This window comes from Maylandia zebra, linkage group LG12 (genome assembly GCF_041146795.1).
Source record: "Maylandia zebra isolate NMK-2024a linkage group LG12, Mzebra_GT3a, whole genome shotgun sequence".
NCBI lineage: Eukaryota > Metazoa > Chordata > Actinopteri > Cichliformes > Cichlidae > Maylandia > Maylandia zebra.
In genome coordinates this window covers 34,486,742-34,511,525 of record NC_135178.1, presented here as the reverse complement: position 1 = coordinate 34,511,525, position 24,784 = coordinate 34,486,742, and the positions used below count along the sequence as shown (strand labels likewise).

At 41.1% G+C, this 24,784-nt stretch overlaps 1 protein-coding gene across 1 annotated transcript; it reads left to right on the top strand.

Annotated features, from left to right (window-relative positions):
• The first annotated feature begins 1,433 nt into the window (after window positions 1-1,433).
• Window positions 1,434-24,457, top strand: hira (histone cell cycle regulator a). The gene is made up of 25 exons (XM_004555742.4): window positions 1,434-1,705; window positions 7,641-7,703; window positions 7,886-7,996; window positions 8,798-8,888; window positions 10,037-10,131; window positions 10,496-10,591; window positions 10,721-10,881; window positions 11,015-11,182; window positions 11,276-11,389; window positions 11,636-11,706; window positions 11,945-12,050; window positions 13,128-13,349; window positions 13,658-13,743; window positions 14,173-14,373; window positions 14,549-14,692; window positions 14,767-14,989; window positions 15,102-15,209; window positions 15,965-16,113; window positions 16,531-16,692; window positions 16,900-16,958; window positions 17,653-17,758; window positions 17,847-17,969; window positions 18,062-18,225; window positions 18,467-18,555; window positions 21,312-24,457. Exons 1-25 carry the CDS (start codon window positions 1,669-1,671, stop codon window positions 21,426-21,428), a joined length of 3,066 nt encoding a protein of 1,021 aa, XP_004555799.1. The 5' UTR covers window positions 1,434-1,668; the 3' UTR covers window positions 21,429-24,457.
• Window positions 24,458-24,784: the final 327 nt, after the last annotated feature.

Sequence of the window (24,784 nt, the reverse complement as noted above, 5' to 3'; positions counted from 1 at the left end):
TAAGATGTTTTTGACTGCCACTTAACGGTAACATTAACAAGTAGGAAATTTAAGTCACTTTAAGTGTTGTTGTTGGTGCCAGGTCTTAAAGATGCCACTGATTGCATGTAGCTGGATCCTGGCAGAAATTAGGTTCTGAGGTAGCCCAACCTTCCTCGGGATGTATACACATTGTTGAGCCTTGCCAGTGACAGTAAAGATGTGAGTGGTCCAGGTCAGGTACTCTGAGAGGTGGACAGAGACAAATTTAATCTCCACATCCTGACCACTGATTTATATTTGGGGGGTGGGTCTGTTCTCTTGGACCTTCAGGAATCCACTACTATGTTATTTGTCAATTGGCGCTCTCTCATCATTGTTGGTAATCAGCCCCATGCCTGTTGTGTATCTGGTGAATTTGAGCCACATACACCTGGGGTTGTTGTTCAAATCACCTTCTATCATCAGCCTTAATACAATGGTTGAGACTAGTAACTCAAATAACCACTCATTATGACCAAGGTAAGCAGAAGAGGATCTCTGAATGTACAGATGACCATACCCGGTGTCATTCCTGTCAGGTAAAAACCATAAACTGAGGCTGAGTATTCATTTCTGCTTCAATATTCAAATTACAGATTCAGCATTTGGCATAAATAACATATATGCATGGCTCCATCCTCTATGCATACATACTTGTTTCAACAATTTAAGCTGCTGCTGGTATAATGTGAGAGGTTACTTTTGTGCAAAATTTGGGACCCTCCTGAGTCTACTTGGCCTACTCAGTCTACCTGTGTATTGTTGACCATATGCATCCTTTTACACATTTTCGCAAAAGCAAAGACTGTGATAAGGATGTGTGCAGTTTTTTGTTTGCTTGTTTTACCTTTCTGCTTAATTTTTCTGCAAATTTCAGTGACTTGAAATAAAGGACAAAGTTTTGTATAAACACACTGTAAACAGGATTAGATTGCCACCACACAAGCATCCAAAACAATATCTGAATTTTATTATATTTGTTTTTCCAGCTCTAAGGGGTGAAGCAAAAACAAATTAGAAGTTGGCCAGAAACTTCTCAGCTCCAATATAAAAACATATTTTAACTGTTCTTAGTGTATGTTTAATGTTTTATTTTCAAGAATATTTAAAAGACATTTTAAATTGTGCTAAATTGTCGAAAAGAAACTCCGAGTTTGCGCACTAATCTGCCATTTGGCCTTTCAAAATAAAAGCCGCGTCAGATCCAATCGACACAAACGGTGTGAATTTAAGTTGATTTTCGGGTTTAACATTTGAGTATTTGCACTCGAAAAAATTAATAAGTAAAAAATCACAAATAATTATCTTTTGGTAGTTGTCTTCTATTTTAACTCTCCCCGTGGGTGTATTATGATATGTTGCCTGCACCCTCTTCCTGTCCGCGGTCAAAACTTACGGAAACACTTCCTGAGCTGCCTGGTGTTCGCCCGTTTGTCATCCGGGGCCGCCTGTCTGTTGCTGTCCGTTGGTCGACTCGGGGACTCGGGGATGCTGCGAGATGGGAGTTGAATCGCGCAATCAACAAAGTGTCGGACGGAGTTTGAGACAATAGGAGGGAGCTTTTCGTTAGTTTTCCCATGAACCGAAAGTGAGCGCTGGATGGATTTTTGTTTCGAAGGGATTTAAAATAAAATACCCGGGGTGAAAATGAAGCTGCTGAAGCCGAGCTGGGTGAGCCACAACGGTAAGCTTGTGCAGGAATCTGTTGGATCAAGTTGGGCTTTTGTTGTCGGAGGGGGGCGACTTGATAAGGACGCATGATGATGATGATGGTTATGGTGCTGGTGCACACTTGTTTGACTTGTTAGTCACTTAAAAGTCACTCACATGCTAAATCTAAGCCAACGTTTGGGCACTTGCATTTGGTGTTTGTGCCGTTGTCAGTGTCTCTGTGCTCAAAGTATATTTGTTTGCTAACCTTAGCTAGCTAGCTAGTTAGCCCCCCCGGCTAGTTCTGGTGTCCTGACGTTAGCTAACTTACCTGGCAGATGACCCGTGTCGAAGTTACTGCCTCGCAGTGACTTTTTGGGGTCAGATTTACTCACATCCCGTGGGATTTTTAACATTTTATTTGTGTGACGGCTTCACAGAAAGCTTAAAAAATAAACAAGTGTCTGCTGGGAAAAATTTTTTAAGCTGTCAGTTTGGAAAGTTAACCGCCAGGGAAATGGCCTGAATTTAGGGTGTAGCTAACGACTGTTGTTAGTAGAGCACATTTTGCCCGTGAAATATTTGACATTTGGAAGACTCCAACAAAATTGCACAACAGCATCAATATAGAATGAAACCAAATGTATTAAATGTATAATTATATTAGCAGATGGATTCCAGCTGCTGATATGTTTACAAAGAAAACTGAGGAAATAATACTTTGTTTTTTTGTTTGTTTGTTTGTTTTTTAATTCAGCACTCAACGGGAGTTTCTTTGTAATCTTTAGACATACATTTTTGCACTGTTGCTAAAATAAAGCACGTACTCAGGGGTGCATACAGAGTGCACGGTTAGGTATGAACTTCAGCTTTAGTCACGTAGTACACAGTACTGTATCTTTTATAAATATCACTTTAAGTAATGAGAAGCTTGTAATAAGTCACAGTTTTTTATTGTACAGTAGCTTTTTTCAAATATATTCTAGCAATTATAACCTTATTTCAAATTGTGGTTTCTTAGGCAAAAAAAGCACCGAGTGTTAAGTAAGGGTGTATTGCATAGACTGTACACAGAAGGATGGATATGCCACACACTGGTTCTGTTCTGAAGCCTCACTATTAGTTCTTCGAAGAAGCTCAATGCATTGGCTTGACCATATCTGAATTAACAAGATAATTATCTAAAGAAAAAAAATTATCCCCAAGAGCCTCTATTGACTCGAACTTCGAGGAACAGCAATGACCCTGCTGCTTACTTTAATGTAATTTGGATTTCACTTTGAAATATAGGAAGATACTGCCATATTTGTCTCTTGTATTTAATTGCTCATTTCATTCAACTGATCCTAAAGAAACAGTGTGTGCATAACTTCACAGCAAGTCACATTATTTTTTTAGCTAAAAATAAAAAAGTATAAATTACATAGAAACCAGCTAATGATGATGTTTTTGAAATACTGTGTAATGTATAGGGATGGGTATCGTTTAGGTTTTATCCGGTACCGGTGCCAAACCGGTACTTTTGAAACGGTGCCGGTGCTTAAACCGGTGCTTAAAGAATGGAGAACACAAAATTGGTCCAAAAACCTCTCATGTTCAGCTGTTTTTTTGTAAAAAGATAACAATGTTAGCCTTTTCTGCAGCTATGGGGCATATATGGTATCACTCTTGGCTGGAAGCAGTGCTTAAAAAAAAACATAAACTTTGTCCAAAAACCTCTCATGTTTAACTGTTTTCCACTTTTTCTTTGGTCATTTTAGCCTTTTTGGCCAGGGTGAAGGGAGTATCTGCCATCAAACAAGAAGACAGCTGCATGTAGCTATGATGATGTTTGCTAGTTCACCTTACCTGCATTAATGTAATAACGTGGTTAGCCTACTCAACGTAAATTACACACGAACAACATTAAGCTACTCACGCAGAGAAGAACGGCTGCTGCTGCTGCCATCATCATCCGTCATCATTTCTGCTACACTGGCAGGGCTAGGGGCCAGGACTCTCCTCTTCGTGTTTTTGGGGGATGTTGCTAACTCCGGGTCCGATAACAGGCACCACACCCGCAGTAGATGTGCTCGGTGTGAGGTCTCACAGCAAGCTATCAAATACGGCGCATTTCTCGGCTTTTAAAAAAAACGCTATGCGTCGCCAGCTGTTTCATCAGATTCGAGGTGTTACCTCCTTTGCACAGTATCACAGTATCAGCTTAAAGCACTTGTTACAGGCTGCTGAGTTTGCATATTTTGCTGTGAAGTACAGCCAGACTTTTGACCGCTTTGCCTTGGTCATTTTTAATCTGTAGCTCTGCTCTAAAAGAACGTACGTACCTGGCCCCGCCTACTATCCTCGGAAACGTAAAATGATTGGCTAGAATCTAAAGTGTATCACAGCTCAGGAAAATAAAGCACCGAAATGTGCGCTGCTTTTCGGTCTGGTTATGTCAGAACCGGTGCCATCGTGGCACCGGATACCGGTACCCATCCCTAGTAATGTATCTCCATGGCTTAAAGGAAGAGTTAGGGAATTAGGTTATACTACCAAAGAGATTTTGGAGGATTTACCAGAAAGGTTTCCTTTCAGGAAAATCCTCGAGTGCATGTCGATTGTAAACCTGACAAGACACTGAAATACAGTCTCGGGTGTGGGCATGTACTAACATACTTGTGGAAAATCACAGAACAGTTGAGTAACTTTCCATAAGGCAGACTAAACAAAGCCTGGTAAAAAACAAACAGCTGAGGTCAATGCCATGTTCCTGTGTTATGTTGAAATGTGTCCAACATGCAGTGTGCTTGGAAAGTTTTCATTTACATGCTTTTTTGCATTTCAGGCGGATCTGTGCACAATACTTTGCAGCAACAAAGCAAAATAAGATTCAATGATGCAAAAAACCATCAATGTATTTTCACTTAAACAAGCAGCTGTTTTTTATGTGCATTAAAATTATATAAAAATTTAACAGTGCAAATGCAAATTCCTTGCTGACAGTTTAACCAAAAGGCATTTCCAGTGGAAATTGGCCGACATATCCTCAACATAACCATGTAGAATATCTACAAAACTTAAAAAGAGGTTATACACACACAATACGGTAATATTATGTTGAAGCACAGTATGTATCACTCCACGAGGCTCCTGCCTACGATAGCCGTAATGCTCTGACAATCCATCAAGCGGTGCGGCTTCGTAGCTTAGCAAAGTTGTACTAAAACATTTGACAGATTTTCGAGCGCCGTGTACCACATACAATCATTTCGAGGTCAGTAAACACAACCAGAATTCATACATAAGGCACACAGGATTATAAGGGGCACTGTAGATTTTTCCAAAAAACACAGTAATAACGACGGCCTGCTAGCATGCTCTACCAAAAATAGTGCTTTGTTTTGTATCTGACGGACGAAAGCTAAACCAGTTCCACACCACTGAAGTTGCAGCATTTTTACAAACCAATACTGGTTCATCTTTTTCATTCAATGATCCGCTTTTGCCCTTCTCATTCTCCGTCGCCGCCATGCTTTTTCCACCATGTGCATATGAAAACAAAGGCACTGTGAATGCACGTTTTACTAGAGCAGGGCGATATGGCCAAAAATATTTATCACGATATATATTTTAAAATTTGCGATAACGATATAACTGACGATATAATTGATGCGAGACAAAATACAACTCCACAACATTACTAGCGCAAAAAGACAACCTTCCATTTATTTTCACTTAAACAAGAAGCTGGTTTTTATGTACATTAAAGCTTTATAAAAATTTAACAGTGCAAATGCAAATTCCTTGCTGAAAGTTTAACCAAAAGGCATTTCCAGTAGAAATGGGCTGACATATCCTGAGCATAACCATGTATAATATCCACTGAAGTAAAAAAGAGGTGCTTTGCAACATTAAACTGCAGTGTGCAGTACGCATTTTTCGGACCATAAGGTGCACGGGATTATAAGGCACATTAAGCGAAACAAAGCAGTCAGATAAATCAAACTTTATTAAACTCATTCTTCTTGCTTCCTCCACTTCTGTACCATTGATTCATTAATGTTGAATTCTCTGGCAGCTGCTTTATTCCCATGTTGTTGCAGTATATTAATGACTAACCTTGTATTGTGGATGGATTATCTCAGTTGTTCTCCTGACTGAAGTTTGCTCCGTTTACAGCATCCTGCCATGCGATTGCATTTGTCTCTAACTATCAGGAACTTTAGCGTTAACTTTTATAAGTGGAAAAGTGTTAAGTGTTCGTCCTCCAGCTTCACTGTTTATGTTATGCTAACATAGCTGTGTCGCTAGCGATCACGTAGCACATCATTATGTACCAGCTAGCCCAACTTCAGTAACCCTACAAACGTCACTGCTGTTTAGTTTCCTGTCTTCATTTATGTTGGAAGTGATAGCAGAGCTGTACGTTTGAATTTTTTCAGAAATCTCTCAGTCAGAACATGCTATATCATGCTTGGGTAACTAGCGAAACTAGCGAGCTAACTTCCGCTAGCTTCCTGCTAACTTCTAACTCCGTTAAATGTAATAAATTTTGTTTTCATGGATGCCTGGAAGTCAAACTTCATAGTTACACCTGGTAAAGCAGCAATGCTGATCGTTTTATTAAAGATGAAAGAATTTAGACAGTTTTTAACTCTCAGTGATGCTGCAGTGTTCGTTTGACCTGAAGCATACGGCGTTTAGGACCCAGATTACTCCCAGATTTAAGAGCATCTTAGTCTGACAATGATAACGACGGCCGCTTGCATGTTCTGCAAAAAAATGTGCTTTGTCGTGTATCTGACGGACAAACACCAAACCAGTTCCACATCACTGAAGTTGCACCTTTTTTACAAACCAATTCTGGTTCATCTGTTTCACTCAACAATCGGCCATGTGCGTATGAAAACAAAGGCACTGCGCATGCGCGTTTTACTCATATTCTATCGCGATATTTCATTTTCCTATCGTTGCCTAACATTATACCGGTATTACCGTGAACGGTATAATATGGCCCAGCCCTACGTTTTACCCATACTCTATCGCGATATTTCATTTTCTTATCGTTGCCAAACATTATACCGGTATTACCGTGAACGGTATAATATGGCCCAGCCCTACGTTTTACCCATACTCTATCGCGATATTTCATTTTCTTATCGTTGCCAAACATTATACCGGTATTACCGTGAACGGTATGATATGGCCCAGCCCTAGCCTCCATAACTTAAAATATAAGAAGTTTGCCGTGATCAGCAGTCTTCTTAGAGCTGCCTACCCAACCAAACTGAGTAACTGAGGATGAAAGGCCTTTGTCAGACCAGATATTCAAGAGCCCAGCTGTCACAATCAATTAGGATCTAGATTTCCTTTGTAGAGCTTGCAGGGTACTAATCAGGCCTCTGGGGTGAAGTGTCAATTAACCAGCAACCATAGACGCCATTAGTTTTTAAAGGTAATCAGAAGTCATCTCATTAGTCATCTCACTACAACATGGTGTGGTGCAGCATCATGCTGTGGGCATATTAGTGAGACAATTTAGGAGAGAGTGTAGCAGTGTTAAGCTTCAGATGTCAACCCAAAGCATATCGCCAAGAAAGTATTTCCAGGAAGTCGTTGTTATCAGATGTGCTTTAGCCATGTACTGAGCAAACGCTCTGAATACCCTTGTCAATGGAAAATGTCAGTGCTGTCATTTAACACACTAGAAAACCTGTTTTGGCTTGTGACTGTGGGACATGTGTGTGCTGTATGGATTGGTGTAAAAATTATGAGTTTGGATCAGCAAAATGCGGAAAACTTAAAAGGTTTTGTAAACTTTCCAGATGCACTCTGGTGTCTTTCCTTTTAGTTACTCCTTTATTTCCTCCAGTTTTCTCAGTATCTCTAGGTTATCTGTGTACAATATCAGTCTGCAGTTTTTGTGTTCTTTAGATCTATTAAAATTGAGATGACTGATATTAAATGTTGATTTTTGTGTTTCTCAGGTAAACCCATATTTTCAGTTGACATCCACCCTGATGGAACAAAATTTGCAACTGGTGGCCAAGGTAAAACCAACAACTGCTAAAATGAAAGTTTCTCCCTTTAGGATCATTTTTAAGCAACAGCTTAGTATTCTAACTGATGGAAAGTTACAGCTGGGTTCAGGTTTACTTTCCAGCTTAGAAAAATTCTCCCTGTTGCTCCTTGTGAAGGTGTTTCATGTTTAAAATACTTGGATTGTTTCCAGGGGAGGATTCGGGGAAGGTGATGATCTGGAACATGGCGCCGGTCCTCAGAGAGGAGGATGAGAAGAACGAGAATATTTCCAAAATGCTTTGCCAGATGGACAATCACTTAGGTAATCAAAGTCTGTATATATGGTTGGTTAATGAGTGTGCTTGTTCTCTAGGTCATTTTTTCACCTTAATTAAACTTAAGGGTTACTTATGGTCTCTAACGATAGCTCCACACTGTGTGTATATGTAATTTTCTTTAATTAATTAGTTTTTTAACAGTTATTGAAAGCTGCACAAATAAACATCTGATGCATGTAGACTGTACTGCAATACCAACATGCACAGCTGTTATCATTTCCTTGACAAGAGGTCATTTAAATTGATGAAATAGAGTAAAAAAATAAAAATGCTCATTAAGTAAAAATGTAAATCAGATACAACAAATCCGACGTATAAAGCTGAATATAACACAACAAGGGGGTCAGTGAGTAAAAATGTTAGTTAAATACTATAAGATAAGTCTGAAAGAGTTCAAGATGTATTCAGAATGTGATTTGAATAAAAAAGAACTAAGGAAAAGTAACTATTTAAAAAAATAAGTAGACCTTTTACACTATGAAAAAAGAAAGAAAGGAAATCTATAACTATAAACCCATCTGACTAAAACGTTCGGAAACGTTGACCTTGGATGGATGGAGATAACAGCGGCAGGAAATTAAAATCACTTCGCCTTCCATGAACTGCCACTGACATAAACTGCTGCTGTGTTCAGTGACCTAATAACAAGCAGCCATATTTAATAATGAGAGCATCTTGATCTGCAGGTGCTGTTATTGTCCACCCTACCAGCCTCCTCAGCACTAATCCATACAAACTGTATTTATAGCCTCAGTGAGCAGAAGTGTTTGTGTGTGTCTCTGCAGCCTGTGTGAACTGTGTGCGCTGGTCCAACAATGGGCTGTATCTGGCCTCTGGAGGAGACGACAAGCTGGTCATGGTGTGGAAGAGAGCTGCGTATGTATACACACAGTCACTCGCTCAATATGATAAACAGCATTCACTATCTGTCAAGAAACGTCTGGAAAGACAGCCAAGCAAGGACGTTTCCATGGTGACTGAGCTGAAAGCAGAATGGGAAACTTTTTGTGTCAGCGTGAACGCACACTAGATTGTGTGTGTGTGTGTGATAGGCGGCAATTTTACGGCTTTCCACAGTGCATTATATTACAACGATCTACACTTTAATAAACTTGCATCAATATTATTTATTTATCCTATTCTATTTTTTTGTTCTAGTAACACCAGCATGCTGTTCAATGGTCAATCATATGAGTCACTGTTGTAAACTAGGGCTGTTTAATTAAGCCAAAAAACCAAAAATCTACTATTTTTGTAACCTTAATAATTCTGCAGCACCATGATCCAAAAATTGCCAGTGGTATGCTACTGCTGGAGTTGGGGCATATGCAGACTCTACAGCTGTCAGCTACTGTTGGATGATGTGCTGCTGCTGATGGATGGTATACAGCTATAATCGGTGTATTCCACAGCTCCAGGAGAGGCATGCCACTGGCCACTTTTGGATCTTGACACACTGTTTCCTACACATATACTTTACTTGGGTGGGCCACCGACGGCAGAACGGTCACATAAATATATCTAAATATATTTTGGACCTAATTTTAGCTTTTATTTATTTATTTTGCTGCATGAATAAAAATAACACCAGAGTGTAACTAAGACTGCCAGAGGGGGTTTTTGGACAGACTTCGACATCCTATACTGCAGCTGGTAGCTCTTCTCTGGAAATTTGCTTCCAAGCTGGACAACCAGAATAACCAGAACTTGCAGTAGGTTGATACCTCGTTCAGTTGCTGGTATATGTTACTCACACGAAGTGCTCTTGTTGCCAAAAGCCATAAAAGATGATTATTACACAAGTATTTTTTGTAACAAAGTCTATATTTATTATTCTTTGCTGCTTTAAAGTATGTCCCAGTTCTTTCTCTGTGTATGAACTGCATGCTATCCCTTTCCTGCTAGTTCAAGCTAACTTCCTCTCACTGATGTTTTCTGGTGAATCTCCATTGTTGATAATTATGTCAGCATTCACATTTGCTGCTTTTTAATTTTGTCTGTCTGTGTGTTTCTTTTCCCTGTAGGTTCATCGGTCCCAGCACAGTGTTTGGGTCAAGCAGCAAGTTGGCCAATGTGGAGCAGTGGAGGTGTGTCACAATCCTGAGGAACCACACTGGAGGTAATAGACTCAGAAAATGCACAGAGAAGTTGCAGATGTTCACAGATACTGAACATCTGCACACATCCACCAACCTGGCTAGTTAAAGAGCCTCTGTTCATTGTGTGTGTTCTCGAGGTCTAACAGCTGTGTGGTTAAATGTTTAAAAACAAAAGAATTTCCTGAAACAAGACGATGAATAAATCATAAAAACAAAAATAAAGTGGAAAAATATTTCAGATAATAGCCAGATTTTTTCCCCTTCAACATTCAGTACATTACTTGGTAAATTTCTTTCTTTAAATCCCCTTTGACATATTAATGTCAAAAAAAGAAAAGTGTCACACCATTGTCATCATTTGTTATCATTGTGCTGTGTTTGCAGATGTGATGGACGTGGCGTGGTCTCCTCGTGACGTGTGGCTGGCCTCCTGCAGTGTGGATAACACCATTGTGATCTGGAACGCTCGCAAATTTCCAGGTAAAGTTTAACCACAGCTCAGCCTCTGGAAAATAGAAAATGCTCATATTTACAAAAGTCTTTTGTTTTTAACTGAGAGGGAAAAAACACTTTCTGCACACTCTGCAACTGTCTTAATGATCTATTCAGAGATGATCACTACTCTGCGAGGACACACTGGCCTGGTGAAAGGCCTCACATGGGATCCAGTGGGGAAATACATCGCCTCCCAGGCTGACGACCACAGTCTGAAAGTGTGGCGGACGGTGGACTGGCAGATGGATGCAAACATCACCAAACCTTTCAGTGAGGTACAGAAACACTCACTCTCGCTTTGATTGGAACCCACTGAATACATTGTGTGTTTCCACTAATTGATTTAGGTTTTGATTTTATTTTGTCATCACAGTTTAAGGGATTTTTCTCTTTCTGTCTCACTCTCAGTGCGGTGGGACGACCCACGTCCTGCGTCTGTCCTGGTCTCCAGACGGTCAGTATCTTGTGTCGGCTCATGCAATGAACAACTCCGGCCCCACCGCTCAGATTGTGGAGAGAGATGGCTGGAAGACTAATATGGACTTTGTGGGCCACCGTAAAGCTGTCACTGTGGTGGTGAGGATGTGCTAGCAACATGTTCAGCCAGTAAATCTATATTTAAACAAAAGAAAAGCTACTTATTGATGCGTCTGGTTTCTGTTCCTACAGAAATTCAACCCAAAGATTTTCAAGAAGAAGCAGAAGAACGGCAGCTCTCCGAAGCCCAGCTGTCCGTACTGCTGCTGCGCTGTTGGCAGCAAAGACCGATCGCTCTCCGTCTGGGTCAGTAAAAAACCCACAGTTTTAAAGTTTAAAATAATGATAGTAAAACATAAAAGTTAGTACTCTCATTCCTTAGTCAAGCTGCAGTTTTCATGGCTTATTGATGTGATGACATGTACATTAATAACCAAGTGAGGGCAGTTCTTCCAGTTCAGTGGTTTCTCACCAGGAATCGCCAAACCCAGTTTTAGTAGCTGTTTGGGAGGATATAAAAAAATAAAGTCTCTCTCGCTCTCTCTGCTCCAGCTCACCTCACTGAAGCGCCCTCTTGTGGTCATCCATGATCTTTTCGATAAATCCATTATGGACATTTCCTGGTGAGTGAAGACATTGTGGGCTGTCACATTCTGCAGTCTCTCTTATTCTAAGTCCACCGCCCTGACATCAGATATCTGACTTCAGATATCTGACTTCAGATATCATTTTTAATGTCTCAGTGTGTGGATGCTTTTTTACCTGCACCCTTCTCTGTTTGCATACAGGTGTTTTGTGTAGGCTTATTAAACATTACTGGTGGTGATAAATGTCTGAGTTTGATATGTATGTGTGTATCAGGACATTGACGGGTCTGGGGATGTTGGTTTGTTCGATGGATGGCACAGTCGCCTATTTGGACTTCTCCCTGGATGAACTGGGAGACCCGCTGAATGAAGAGGAGAAGGTAAGAAGCATCAAGGCATCACTGAAATTGTGACTGTATGTTTACAACTAGTCCTGTGTACACTTAAGACCTGTGTCATATATATTCTACTACAATGGTAGATGCTCATGTTAAACATAGCTAGAGTTTCAAATAATGAGGTCAGCTTGTGTACAAGGATATCATGTAGGTCAAGTCTCAAGCTTTGAATGCTTGGTTTCAGATGGTGTTTTCCGCTCTTGGCTGTGTTTTATGACATATGGGGGATATCCCAAATGTGGTCATCTCAGGCACATGGCTCTGCCGGTGTGTGGAGAAATCTGCCCCACTTACTGTTTAATTTTGGTTGTGAGTTGCAGCCAATCAGGAGAAAGTAGGTTTAGAGAATAAGGAGCTAAGACGGCTTGTTTCAAACAGAAGATGAACTGAGGGATAGAGACCAAGGCCCTGTGTAAGATTAGTAAGGTTTATTTTAAGTGCAGACTATGCAAAGCTATTCCAGTAGACTATAACAATAAATATATGGAGCTGGAAAAAACGAGGTCCAATTTAAACATTTTTTTGGAGCCTGAGTAAGTGCCCAGGAGTGTTGACCATCTGAGCAGCTTGCCTTATATACTGTCTTTCTTTACTTGTGGGGAGTAATTTAGGAGCCCAGTAAGATAAATAAAGATTATTTGAACTGTGCCTCATACAGATCTACTCTAGTAGAGTGCAGCAATGAAAACGTAGAGCTGAAAATATGTATTGCTGATATATTTAAAGTCAAAGTCTTCTCCTGATCTTTTATTTATTTAGCTAATAATAAACTCTAAACCAGCTAACAAATACAAAGTTTTATTTAAACCACATAACAAAGTTGTCCCTTCTCATCTTGTTTTTCATTCTTAGAAGTAGAGAAAAGTAATCAGTGAATGAAAAATGCACCACATGAGGCCCAGACTCTGCTTTATGTATAATTATTGGTTGACATCTTTATATTCCAGGTTTTTATTGCTAAGCAGTTTAACAGATTTTTTAAATTTTGTTGGTGGTTCTTGCTTAAATAAGGTTTCTTCCCTCCTAGAAAACTTTTCTTTTTCTTCTTGTGACAAATAGAACAGTATCCATCAGAACATCTACGGTAAGAGTCTGGCTATAACCAGCACCGAGGCTCAGCTCTCCACCACCATCATCGAGAACCCAGAGATTCTCAAATACCAACAGGAGCGGCAGAACTCTGCCCAGGCCAACTCAGGACCAGGTGCTGCTGCACCTGAATCCTCAGCACCCAAACTCAACAGTGTGATGAACGGGGAGTCTCTGGAGGACATCAGGAAGGTAGATGGAGCAGCCATCTATAATAAATGAAATTAAGGGAAAAATGCTTACATAGTTCTGGGAGGTGCTTCCTGGAAGCATATCAGAAACCTGATAATTATATTTTCATTGGGTTTTTGGAAAACTGTTAGAGTAGAGACAAAATACATTAGAAATCAAAGTCCAACACAGTTTAAAATATACTAATACTTATGTATTTTATATATATATTAATGTTTTAAACTTTTAATTTTCCAAAGCTGTCAAAACATCCTTTTTATATCTGTGCAGCGTAAATTTCTTGGATGCTTTATTCTCTCATCTGGCAGAATCTTTTGAAGAAGCAGGTGGAGACGAGAACAGCAGATGGCAGAAGAAGAATCACACCGCTCTGCATTGCTCAGCTGGACACGGGGTAGGAAGGCATGAAACACACTCCGGTGAACAAGATGGCTGATCTCACAAAAATAGCTGGTAGATCATGTTTGGACTCCAAAGATGGCGGCTGGGCTGATTACAGGTTTCTTCTGTGCCATCAAAGCTACAGCAACACAATAAGAGAAGAGCTTGAAGTGTCAAATCTTTGGTTTTGAGTCCACACAAGTTCAAAGACTCCTCTCAGTCTGAACCGGATCTAGATTTAATTAACAGTTGAAACAGGGGGCTATTGTTGTGTGTTTTAACAACATAGAAGCCACGTGGTGCAAACTGAAGATGATTCTGGTCCACAGAGCTAATGCAATGTAGAAAAAGTGATGGTTAAAGTTAGTTATTGTTCTATAAAAGTAATAATAATGTTAACCAGATGAAGAGTAGAAGATCACAGGCCCTTTTCTCTCTGCAGGGATTTCTCTCCGGCTTTGTTCAACAGTGTTCCCATCCTGCCCTCGGGCTCATCCATGTCCAGCCAGCTCACCCCCCAGCTCAGCTCCGACTCCAGCCCAGGACAGGCCTCTTCTATGGGGCTTAAGCCCACACACGACCCCATGCTTACCTCACCTCCTCCCAACAACACTGCTAAGCCAATGGAGGACAACAATGATGGGTATGGAGATCACAGATAGGGAATTTTTGCTGTTGTTTTCTGTTTTACCCTCTCTGTGTTGTCTTTTTCATACTTTAAATTCCCAAACCTCCCACTTCCTCTTCCCAGTCGTTTACATGGCGCTTGGTTTTCTCATTCCCGCCTTCACTTGTCTTTCTCATTATCTTCGTCCTAGTGTCAAATCCAGTCTGCTGCTCACCTCTGCCTCCAAGATTGAGCCAATGAAAGCTTTGGACTCCAGGTTTACAGAGAGGTCAAAGGCCACACCAGGCGTGACAGCCGCCATTTCGTCCACAGCTGGACTCACACCGTTAGACAGGTGAGTAACTGTGCAAGTGAAGAACATCAAACACAAAAACAGAACACAGAGACATATCTGATGTCCTGTTCTAGCAACAGGCCGAAAGACGGCGTCACCGCCCAGAAGGAGGCAAAAACCAAAGAAGAAACCAGCAGTGACAGCGAGGATAAGATGGCTGCCATCAACAAGAACCTGACATTTGGCAAGAGGAAACCAGAGCTGCTGCTGGATGGAAGAGAGGTGCTGGAGAAGAGGAAGAAGGGACGGCCCAGGAAAGACAAGATGGCTGCTTCCATGGCCCAGCCTTTCACTCAGGTAGAGGGACATGTGGATGATCTGAAGCCTGAAAATCTGTTATTTTAAGCTCTTTGGGTGCAGCTAAAATAGGTTAACCAAGTGTGCTTTTCTACTTATCTCGTCATAACAGATAACTCCTCCCGCGGAACAGGAGCCCAGCAGGGTTGTAGCTCCTCCAGCTCCTGTCGCTGTTCTCAAACTACCAACACCAAGTACACAGAAGGCCTTCAGTCTGCAGGTAACACACCGTCTGTCATCTCTTTGGTTTGGACTTTAAGTGTTTAGTGTGTTTATCCAGCTGGAAGATGTATTGTACTTTTATAACCACCTTAATTGACAGTTTTTCACCTCGAATTATAGCTGTTTGCATCCCCCGTCTGATCTCTCACAAGCTCTACGGTTTGGCTTTGGGTCTTTCTTTTTATTTCTTTGCTAAGTTTGTTCTCTTGTTCTTCTAGCTAAGGTCGTCGTTGTTCTCTGCCTGCTTTTTTTTTTTGTCTTTTTCTTCTTTTTAGTGTTTCCACTGTGTGGCTACTCATTTTGTAGCTTTTTTTTCTTAAGCCCACGTCTCAGAGGTAGAAATTCTTATTTTAGTTCAAGCCTGTTTGTTTGTTTTGTTTATATCTATTAATAAATAGCCATCAGCACTTTAGAAAGCCTTCTCTGGCTTCCTCCTTGGACACTTATCGTTTCAGTTTCTTCAGTTAGAAATTCTCCCTTTTCTGTTTGAGCAGTGTCGTCTTCTCCCTTGTCTTGAAACATCAGCTTTGGTGGATTTGTAATTGATGAAGGCGATGCTCCATACATTATCGAGAGTGTTTGTTGTGCAGCTTATGCTTCTTCCTGCTCGTTTTTGAACATGAAAGTTGTTGTTGTTGTTTTTTTGTTTTTGTATTTGTGGTCGCTTGTTTTCCTTTGTTTCTCTTTTGATTTCTATGTTGTTGTACTTTTTTAACATGTTCAAAATAAAGATTAAATTCAAATTCAATTCAGGTGAGCATGGAGCCCTCAGTGTTCCTGGAGGTGGAGAATGAGGTGTCCATGGTTGCAGGTTCGAAGCTCAGCCAGCTGCGATGCTCCAGAGACGGACGAGACTGGAACACGCTCCTGCCCAGCTCTGTGGTCGTTGCTGCAGGCAGCAGGTAGGAGGCGCTGCTGAGTTTTCATACAGACAGAATCTCTGTTTATACTTGAATTGATTTACTTTCACTTTTTGATGTGACTTGGAAAAAAAACTAGTAGCTTCAGAACTTAAAAGGTCAGGGACTAAAGCTAAAATAGACATTTAAGTAAAGTAACGCAGATTCATTGCCGAAATTACATGCAGAATATTTTTTATGTGTGCAGTCATCCTCTAAACTCCCAGTTGGAGGAGGGAAAGTCTTCGAGGTATCACTGAAAAGTGGAGGATATTCCCACACAGTGCTACTGATTTTAATTTAGGCCACACTGTTATGAAATGAAAACATCAGCAGGTCTACCAAAGACAGAAAATGTAAAAAAAAAAATGAATTAACAGCACAAAATCTGGTCTTCCTAATTCTCCTCCACTCCCTCAGTGACATCCTTGCAGTCGCCTGTGAGGACAGGATGTTGTCAGTCTTCTCTTCCTGTGGGCGGCGACTCCTTCCTGCCATTCAGCTAGGCACGCCTGCGTCTGCCTTACACTGCTCTGCCCACTACGTCATGGTTCTGACCGCTGGAGCGACTTTGTCCGTGTGGTCAGTGTTCAGCTGCTCTGTTTGATTTGAATTGCTTGGGAGCTTTTGTTGCATTTTTTTATCTTTGATCTCTGAGGTAAAACTAGTTTTACAGAGATGCCTACGCATTTAGAAACTGCATTAATTTACGCTGGTAGTATTTAATGAATATTTGTCTTTATTCTAAAATCTTTGCTCTTTGTAATAATTCATTTTTTGTTTCTGCAGGGATGTTCAGAAACAGAAGGCTCTGGTCAAGAACGAGTCTCTGCTGACTGTTTTGTCTGGTGAGTCATCGCTACAGCTGATATCTACTCACATCAAAACAAGCTTGACCGATAAAACAGCAGAGAGATGTAGTGAGGTGCACTGTGTAGCGAGACTAATGTGTTAATGGGTATATTTAGAGTTAAAGCTGCTTATCTAACGCTAAACTGACTAATGCTGAACACATAACCTGCTCCAGAGAAGTCATATTCAGAGTTTTGTTTAGAATGTATACTTTCATTGATATTTATTTTAAATGTGCAGTCTGTTGAGCTGTGCCTTACTGACGAAATTTGCATGCACCCAGTTGGTTATGAGGAAAACAAATATTATGCTTGATTCTAATCTGCTGCCAATTCTGTTTTACACTGCTGGCCTTGCAGCTAGTGGAACAAAAGTATTTAAAAATGAGTTCATTAGTAGGCCATTTTACACTGAGAATATAAAATCAGTAGCGTTTCACCAAAAGCTGAAAGTATTAGCCCATGACCACCATGAAGCTGTGGGACAGAGGTAGACCCACCTGTTATCTCTCACTGGGGTTTTTAGGGTTTGTAGCGCCGGCTAACAGAGGGAACGTGTGGTTATGTCCAACTTGCTTCACTGCACTCTCCAGGCCAGATTTGATTTGATTATATAATGACTCAGGTGATTATTAATAAGTGAATCGAGCCGTGTTATTCTCCATGAAAACTACTTTGTTTGTGTCTTCAGGTGCTGACACTACAGTGTCCCAGTCTCTGCTGACTCAGCAGGGAGTTCCAGTCATTGGACTGTCCAACGGGAAGTCGTACTGCTTCAGCTCCTCTCTGGAGACATGGTGAGAAACACTATGGAAGTACTCACTGTACTCACAGATGAATAATGAATAATGGATTTGACAGCTGTGATTAAACCATCTCTCTCAGGACTCTGATAGCAGATAAAAGTGACTCTCTGGTTCAGTGTGCTGACTTCAGGAGCTGCCTGCCTAGCCACGATACACCGGTGTCCCCTGGGCCTCTGGCTGTCATGCAGGGACGCAACCTCAAGTATGTCTTTAATATTAATCTGCACTTCTCATCTTCAGTAATATAAAATGTAATAAAGAAAGTCAATAAAAAAGTCTCGGTGCTCCCCGCAGTGCCGGTCGGCTGGCTTCCCGCCTCTCCTCCACCCCTCACCACCTGCAGCAGAGCATGACGCTGGCCTTCCTGGAGAATCAGCTGGCGTCTGCTTTGACTCTGCAGTCAGCACAGGAGTATCGCTACTGGCTGCTCATCTATGCCCGTTTCCTCGTCAATGAAGGTACCAAACTTTCAGCTGAAGGGACAAACATCAGTTTTGAGTATTGCAGATGTGTTCTGATAGAAAATGAGAAATGGTGGAAACTAAAACAACCTAGGTGCTTTCAGAAAATTTGGACTCAATTGTCTGATTGAACAGGCGGCAACTGTAGAAAAGCAAGCTTGCACAGTGTCATATGTAGTACACAAGCCTTATATAAATAACTCTTATATTTCATATATTTTTCTGTTTTTCCTTCCAGGCTCAGAGTATCGCCTCAGAGAACTCTGCAAGGAGCTCCTGGGTCCTGTCCACAAATCAGCGGCTACATCCTGGGAGCCCACCACACTGGTACGACAACAAAAATCAGTCTCTTCCTCTTGATTTTGTCTTTTCAAATCAAATCAAATCACTTTTATTGTCACATCACATGTGCAGGTACATTGGTACAGTACATGTGAGTGAAATTCTTGTGTGCGAGCTTCACAAGCAACAGAGTTGTGCAAAATACAATAATGTAAACAAGCAAAATACAAGAATGGCTACATCTGAAACTAATAAATATATGTACAATATATAATAGTATATGCATTTCTGGATGTGTATACTAAATATTTTTCTACGTGTGTGTGTGTGTGTGTGTGTGTGTGTGTGTGTGTGTGTGCATATTTTACAAATTAGAGTAAACAATAAATAAAATATATAAAATATACAGAGTGAGACATGTGCAAAACAGTGGCATTACTGTACAGTATGGAGTGCATAATGTTAAAGTTCCAGCAGTGAAGCTGAGGTGTCTATGAAGTGTTCAGCAGTCTGATGGCCTGGTGGAAAAAGCTGTCTCTCAGTCTGCTGGTACGGGACCGGATGCTGCAGAACCTCCTTCCTGATGGAAGCAGTCTGAACAGTTTATGGCTGGGGTGACTGGAGTCCTTGATGATCCTCCCCGCTTTCCTCAGGCACCGCTTCCTGTAGATGTCTTGGAGGGAGGGAAGCTCACCTCCAATTATCCGTTCAGAGCACCGCACTACTCGCTGGAGAGCTTTGCAGTTGTAGGCGGTGCTGTTGCCATACCAGGTGGTGATGCATCCAGTGAGGATGCTCTCAATGGCACAGTGATAGAAGGTCCTGAGGATGCGGGGGCTCATGCCGAATCTTTTCAGTCTCCTGAGAAAGAAGAGGCGCTGCTGCGCCTTCTTCACTGTTTTGTTTGTGTGTACTGACCACGTAAGATCCTCAGCCAGATGTACACCAAGGAACCGGAAGCTGCTCACTCTCTCCACAGCAGCGCCGTTGATGGTGATGGGGGTGTGTACTTCTCTGCACCTCCGGAAGTCCACTATCAACTCCTTTGTCTTTGCGACGTTGAGGGTGAGATGGTTGTCTTGACACCAGTGGGTCAGGGCGCTGACCTCCTCCCTGTAAGCCGTCTCATCACCATTGGTGATAAGACCCACCACTGTAGTGTCGTCCGCAAACTTCACAATGATGTTGGAGTTGTTAGTGGCCGTGCAGTCGTAGGTGTAGAGTGAGTACAGGAGAGGGCTCAGTACACACCCCTGTGGAGCACCAGTGTTCAGTGTGACGGGGGATGAGGTGATGCTGCCCAGTCTGACCACTTGGCGTCTGTCAGACAGGAAGCTAAGGATCCAGCTGCAGAGGGAGCTGCTCAGTCCTAGATCCTGCAGTTTCCTGTCCAGCTTCGAGGGAACGATGGTATTGAATGCTGAGCTGTAATCTACAAACAGCATTCTCACATACGTGTCTCTCTTCTCCAGGTGTGACAGGGCAGTGTGTAGTGTCAGGGCTATGGCATCATCAGTGGACCTGTTGTGGCGGTATGCGAACTGTAGAGGGTCCAGTGAGTCGGGTAGTGCAGAGCAGATGAAGTCCCTGACCAGCTTCTCGAAGCATTTGCTTACGATGGGGGTCAGGGCTACAGGTCGCCAGTCGTTCAATGAGGAGATGGTGGAGGATTTGGGTACAGGGACGACGGTGGCCATTTTGAAGCAGGCTGGGACTACAGACGGAGAGAGGGAAAGGTTGAAGATGTGCGTGAACACTCCAGCCAGCTGAGCCGCGCATGACTTGACTTTTAACATGATCCAAAGTCCACTGAATATTAACAGCTTTTATTAGTATAGTCACTACAAAATGTGACATGAAACACAGCTTTTACTAAATAGTAAGTGAAGCACAGAACAGCTTTGTCTTTAAAGGGTTTATTTAGATGTTTGAGACAAGTTAGCCGAGGTGCAGTTTGGACGTGGGCTAAATGTCAGATTAGTTGAAAGTTTGCACTTATAAACTGCACCAGGATCTGTTTCTGACAGCCTAATATTTTATCTTTGGTTGTGAGAAACAATTTCAGAGATTTGATTGGTATTAGTGGAGTCAAACTGAAAATAGTGAAAATACTACAAATACGGTAGTGAGGTGATCAGCAGATGTTCAGACAGTGGAAGCTGGAGCTGATCAGCATCTGCTGTCTCTCATTAGACTGTATTGCTTCACTGTGTCTGTGCTGTTGGTGTCTTTTGAACTTTTTTGATGGACTGCCTCATTAATATTATGTCTTGCTGTGTGGTACCGACCGTCTAGGAAATGTCTGCTTCAATTTGCAAATCTAATATTTTATTAGTCTGGTCCTAATTAGCACTACTTAGGATGTCTGTGTCTCTGTGTTACACCTGGACAGTTTATGCAGCTTGCGCCACCCCATTGTCAAGGTGGTGAATGATTTCGAATGTAGAATTTTGAAATTGATACCATAGGTGTGTCTGCTCGGAGGCTGAGGGGTAACACTGGCAGCCGCTCGTATTTTTTATTTTATTTTAGTATTTGAGATTGCTACTTTGTTTTGATCATTTACTCATTTCCCAGAATCTCTGATACACATTACTGGTAAGTATGCTTGGATGATATAAACCAAAATTATCTGAACTAAAGAACACTTTGTAACGACTGCGCACACGCTGTAAACAATGTCACTTCTGCAAGATGACAGTTCTGATTTCTTCCATATTTTTGCTTCTTTTTGCACACAAAGAGGAAAAGATGAGTCGCTTCGTCCTCACACGTTCACTGTTTGACTTGTGTGTTTTTAGGGTCTACGTAAGCGTGAGCTGCTGCGGGAGGTCTTACCCGTCATCGGTGAAAACCTTCGGTTCCAGAGACTGTTCACTGAGTACCAGGATCAGCTGGAGTTGCTGCGCAACAAATAGCACGCGCTGCTACGCAGACAGAAACTGACACAAACACACACGGACTTAAAACAGTTCGGTTTGCCTCGGCTCAGCTCCGGTAAACTTTGACTGCTTTCTTCAACTTGAAACGCTGCTCTGGCTCAGACCTGAAAAACACGACCTGGGTGTCTTCTGAGAACTTTAACATCAGCCGGTCCTCAGCTTTTTGAGCGCTGGGACTTTTCAGTGCTGTCGTTCACCAGACAGTTTTTTTTTTCTTTCTGGTTTTCAGTTTCAGTTCTCCTCTCCTGTCTTTATTCCTTCTAAATGTGATCTTTTTGACCTATGCACCTCTTGCCCTCCTAATCATGAACCTAGAAAAGGTAACTCAAGGGAGATGGTGATAGAAACGGTCGTCAGGTGCAGCATCAGCAGCTGTATGGAATCATTCTCAGAGGTCTTGGAGAGAGATCAGAGGTAAAATGTAAAGAGAAATGTAAATTAGAACAGATTTATAGGAGCAATATGCTTGCACCAAAGTGATGCCAATTTAGTGAGAAATAGTCTCTCACCTGCATCTGCCAGGTGAAGGAAATGAAGGGCATCCAGACTACGGATCAGCTGGGTTTTTACAGGTTGGTATTCCCGAGTGTACCGTTATCTTTAAAATCAGCAGTTCTCATACCAAAATGCGAAAAGGGTGGTAAAATGCAAGGCCATGACTGAAATGCAGGATTGTTGTCTGTGAAATAAAATTGGAAAATTGAAAAAAGAATTTGTGCACAAACATTAAGCAGAAATTTATGTAAGCACTAAACTAGGGCTATCTGTGAGTCTGCACCTTCGATTGGTGCATTCGCCATTCCTTGGTCCTCCCTCGACTGAATGAGCTTTTACATTCTGTAATCTCTCCACAGTGTAGCTCCATTCTTAGCTATTTAAAATAGATTTTGTTTGTAAAAGGATAATCCTTCACTTCTGCAGAGATGGGCTGGCGCATCTAGATGAAGGTGATTTTAAAAAAGTCATCGCCCTACAGAGAATAGGATCTGGTGCAACTGGGAAACAACGTCTGACGCTACGACTGATCATTAGGCTAAACCAGTATCACATCTCAGAATCTCTGGCTGCACTAAAATCATCGTAAACACAAATTCAGACAAAATAAAGTTCTTAAAAAATGAACGAGACACCAGATGGTTTAGGGCATTGCAGGAATCCCTGGTAGATGTGCAATAGTTGTACAAGCTCTTGGTGCTAGACATTGTTTGTAAACTGTTAGTGCCGAGTGTTACAGGTTGAGAGAAAGAATCAGCTTATGGAATCAAAATTTCTTCATTATTTTTTAACTGTTTTCTCAACACAAGACACGTTTTAGAGTGTTGAGAAAATGGTTCTGTTTTCAGGCCGGCCTTAGTCATTGCACGGTGTTATACGGTGGCTGCATGAATCATAATGCACAATATTAAATTAACCCAACAGTAGGCCTTTCAGACATGGGTAACATGGCTGACTTACCAGTCTGTTACAGTAATGGCACTCTGTCATTCGTAGGGCACTTTTACACTTTAACTGTGGCGTCAGACAGACTTACTGACAGCGGTGAAAAAATGCAAAGTGATGGGATGTGCAAGAAATTTGTCATAGTTGCAAAAGTCTTGACGCACATGTGGTAACAAGTCTTTTTGGTATTATCTCCAAATCTAACCCACAGACCGTATAAAAGATGTATGCCGTTAAAGCTGCAGTCTAATATTGGCCACCAGAGGGCGATAAAGAGTTCTAGTCCTTTGGGAAAGCTTCCCTTATACTTGACCTCTGTAAAAACTTTGCTGGTGAGTTAAAGGTCTCAGTCAATCATTTCAGGTCTTCGTCAACATCAAGATTATTTTGTAAGTTTAGCTTATGATTTCACAGTTGTTTGGTTTTTGCTCGTCATACCCAGTTTCAAAACACCAAGATGGCAACAGCGAAAAAGCTTCTCTCGAATCTTCAAATTGTGACCACAGAAGAATGTTTTCATGTAGAAAACTGTAATAATGAAGCCACATGCTGTCATACAAGTTCTGCTTTTTTTGTTTGTTTAGTTTGTTTTGTTTTCTGTCATGTGTGATCTGTCCAAACTTTGCAGTGACAAATTTTTCCTCTGTCCAGGCGAGCAACATTGCTGGCCCACTTCAGTCTAAAAGTGACCAGTTTGCGGGCTCAGAATGATGGAAATGGATAGAGGCTAATCACAGATAAAAAATCTCTTAACTCGCATGTCCAGAGTAGCTGCAGGGTTTTATTTTTCTGAACTCCACCAAAAATGGTTCTGGATTTGTCAGATAATTATGTCTTATATTTGAAATCATGTGGACATTTCAGGAGACCAGACTCGGTGAAATGTTCTGTATATGTGGTTTTTTTTTTCCACTTGGTTTGTAAATAAGCTGAACTCAGAAACACAACCAGAGCCGATAAAGGCTCCGATTTCTCTCGATTTCTCTTCACATTTCTCTGCTGCTGTGCAAGAATCACTGCTTTCAATTCAGGATTAAGGAGGGAAAATTGTTTTCTGATATCCATTAACTTGACATTTGACCCAAAGGTCAAGAAACCCAGTGACACATTAATGAAGTTCATTTACCTTAATAGTACGTGTGTTTAGCCTTTTGTTAGTCTGCAGCAACATTAATGCACTCCTCTGCCTGCTCTGTGTGATCACACAGGAAGCTTGTTTAGTGTTATATTTCACTTCTGAGTGTGGTAAGCAGCACAGAGGAATCCCTTTTACTTAACACCCCCCTTTTTATTTTTTCTTCTTCTTTTTTTTTTTTTTTTTTTTTTTTTTTTTTTTTTATCTGTACAGAACTTTCTTCCTTATTTGTTTCATTTCTTTTTGTTGTTGTTTTTTTCGGGGGGTTTTCGCTGTCAGTCATTTTTAAATGTTTCTACAAGACGTTTTGTTTGATTTGTTTTCAATTTGTATAAGAAAAAGAAAAAATAACCAGAGACAAGCTGAAGTTTTTGCTTTGGAAAAAAAAGAGGAAAGATTAAACAAATGAGGAACAGTTGTGGCTTGTTAATTTCCTGTGTGGTATTGCTTCATTTTGTGTTCGTGTGTGTTACTGGCTCTCAAGTAATGGGTCCCGATGCTGATAAGATAAGATAAGATAAGATAACCTTTATTAGTCCCACACGTGGGAAATTTGTTTTGTCACAGCAGGAAGTGGACAGTGCAAAAGTTATGAGGCAAAAATTAGGATACAATAAGAATAAATACAGTACACAACTGTACAGAATAGAATAAAATAAAATACTATATACAGTAGAATAAAATAAAATAAATATACAATAAGATAAAAATAGAATACAAATACAAATGCTATATACAACTGAGTAAAAATACAACG